The 2,110-nt window shown below is 41.1% G+C and overlaps 1 protein-coding gene across 1 annotated transcript; it reads right to left on the bottom strand.

The window, feature by feature from the left end:
* Positions 1-551: 551 nt before the first annotated feature.
* LOC135887016 (olfactory receptor 10AG1-like) lies at positions 552-1,478 on the bottom strand. The gene has a single exon (XM_065414795.1). The coding sequence runs from the start codon at positions 1,476-1,478 to the stop codon at positions 552-554; it is 927 nt and encodes a 308-aa protein (XP_065270867.1).
* Positions 1,479-2,110: the final 632 nt, after the last annotated feature.

Here is a 2,110-nt window from a genome sequence, read left to right as displayed (position 1 = left end):
TCACCCACGAAAGCTTATGCTCCAACACATCTGTTAGTCTTAAAGGTATCACAGGACTCTCTGTTCCTTTTTACAGATCCAGACTAACACGGCTACCCCTCTGATACTTTATTAAAGTTATATCACATTTTATGTTTACAAGAAAGCAGATCTGTAAAAAGATGAACCCTACATGAAAGAATTGCTTTGTATATGACATTTTCCTCAAGAGAATATTTTTTCCTCCACTCCTTAAACTATACATAATGGAGTTCAACATGAATATTAAGCTATATCTTGAGGAATATGAAATGTATCTTGCTGAACATGTCTGAAGGAATCGTTTCAGGATGTTAAGATGTCTAAAATGTGTTTTGAGCAATAATTAATAAATTATTATGGAATGCATAATAGTCAAGAATATGTCTGGTGGACTCTCCAAGGAGTCTAGAATAGATCTTCAGAAATCTAGAACTACTCTTGAGGAACCAGAAATATATCTTGTGGGTTCTGCATTGTCTTTAGAGGAATCTACAACATTATTTGAGGAATATGTGGTGTATTTTGTGGAATCATTTTTTATCTACTAATTTCCTTAGGGCGACTTTCACTTCCTTGTTCCTCAGATTATGTATGAAGGGGCTGAACATCGGAGTCACAATGGTATAAAACAAAAAGAGCAGATTTTCAGTGTCCTCTGAGTTCCTTGACTTGGGTCTCAAATACACTATCATTCCAGCACAATAGTATAGAGTCACCACAGTGAGGTGTGAGGAGCAGGTGGAGAAGGCCTTGTGTCTGCCCTCGGCTGAAGGCATCTTCAGAATCGTGCTGGCGAGTTTAATATAAGAGATAACAATTAAGATAAAAGGGGTGATTATGAATAGCAGAACTGCCATAAACACAGCAATTTTATTCCTGTAGGTGTCCATGCAGGACAGCTCCAGCAGAGGGGGGATATCACAGTAGAAATGGTTAATTTCACGAGACCCACAGATGGGCAAAGAAAACACAAAATATGTCTGCCCAAAATGAACCGGGATGTTGACAAGCCAGGACCTGGCTACCATCCTAGCACAATGCTCCCTGTTGACAATAAGTGTGTAATGCAGGGGGTTACATATGGCCATGTAACGGTCATAGGCCATGGCCGCCAGAAGGAAACACTCTGTGCCACCTAATAAAAGTAAGAAATACATCTGGGCAGCACAGTCGGTGAATGAGATACTTCCATCCTCTGCCAGGCAATTGGCCACCATCTTGGGCAGGGTGACTGAGGTGTAGCAGATCTCCACAAAGGACAAGTTCCTGAGGAAGAAATACATGGGGGTGTGCAGGGCAGAGTCCAACACTGTGACCAAGACAATGACACCATTCCCTAGCAGGATCACCATGTAGATGACTAAGAAGACCACGAAGAGCAAACTCTGCAGGTTCGTGAGGTTGGAGTATCCCAAGAGGATGAAGCCAGGTGTTGTGGTGTGATTTCCAGTCACCATTGGATGGGTGCATTGTATCTGCAGAGACAACAAAGGCAGAGGACAAGGGCATGTCACTTACTCAGAGTGTTGGCCCATAACTTTCTCTCACAGAGGTTAAATCAGCCATCAGTAATAGAAACCTGCATAGATACCCATACTCTTCTGATTGTGACAGTCGTATATTCTGTCTAATGTGTGTATGGGAGCATTGCAAAGTTGCTGCCCCGACACACCCCTTCCTGGCTGGTTGTGGCATGCAAGCAACTTTTGCCTCAGTTTTCCCCATTTTTTCTTTGGCTTATTCTAGCCATAAGAGTGCCCTGGCCCTCCGGTCAGACCACATTGCACAGTGCTTTAGCCAGCAGAAATGTATTCTAATTGAATTGAAAAATGGGCCATTGACCAAAAATTCAATGGAAAACATAGACAAAAGGTTGTTTGTTTGTTTGTTTGTTTGTTTGTTTGTTTGTTTGTTTGTTTGTTTGTTTGTTTGTTTGTTTGTTTTTAAAAAAGGAGAAAAAGTTGGGAGGGAAAACACCGCTTTCTATGCTAAAACTTTTGGCGCCCCTGGAGAATTGTGAAAAGCTTTCAAAAAAGTTTTAAAAAAGAGTTGCTTTCTCTCACATTTTAAACCTTTAACAAACTTCATG

Source organism: Emys orbicularis, chromosome 12, assembly GCF_028017835.1.
Source record: "Emys orbicularis isolate rEmyOrb1 chromosome 12, rEmyOrb1.hap1, whole genome shotgun sequence".
NCBI lineage: Eukaryota > Metazoa > Chordata > Testudines > Emydidae > Emys > Emys orbicularis.
This window is presented reverse-complemented; position numbering and strand designations above follow the sequence as displayed.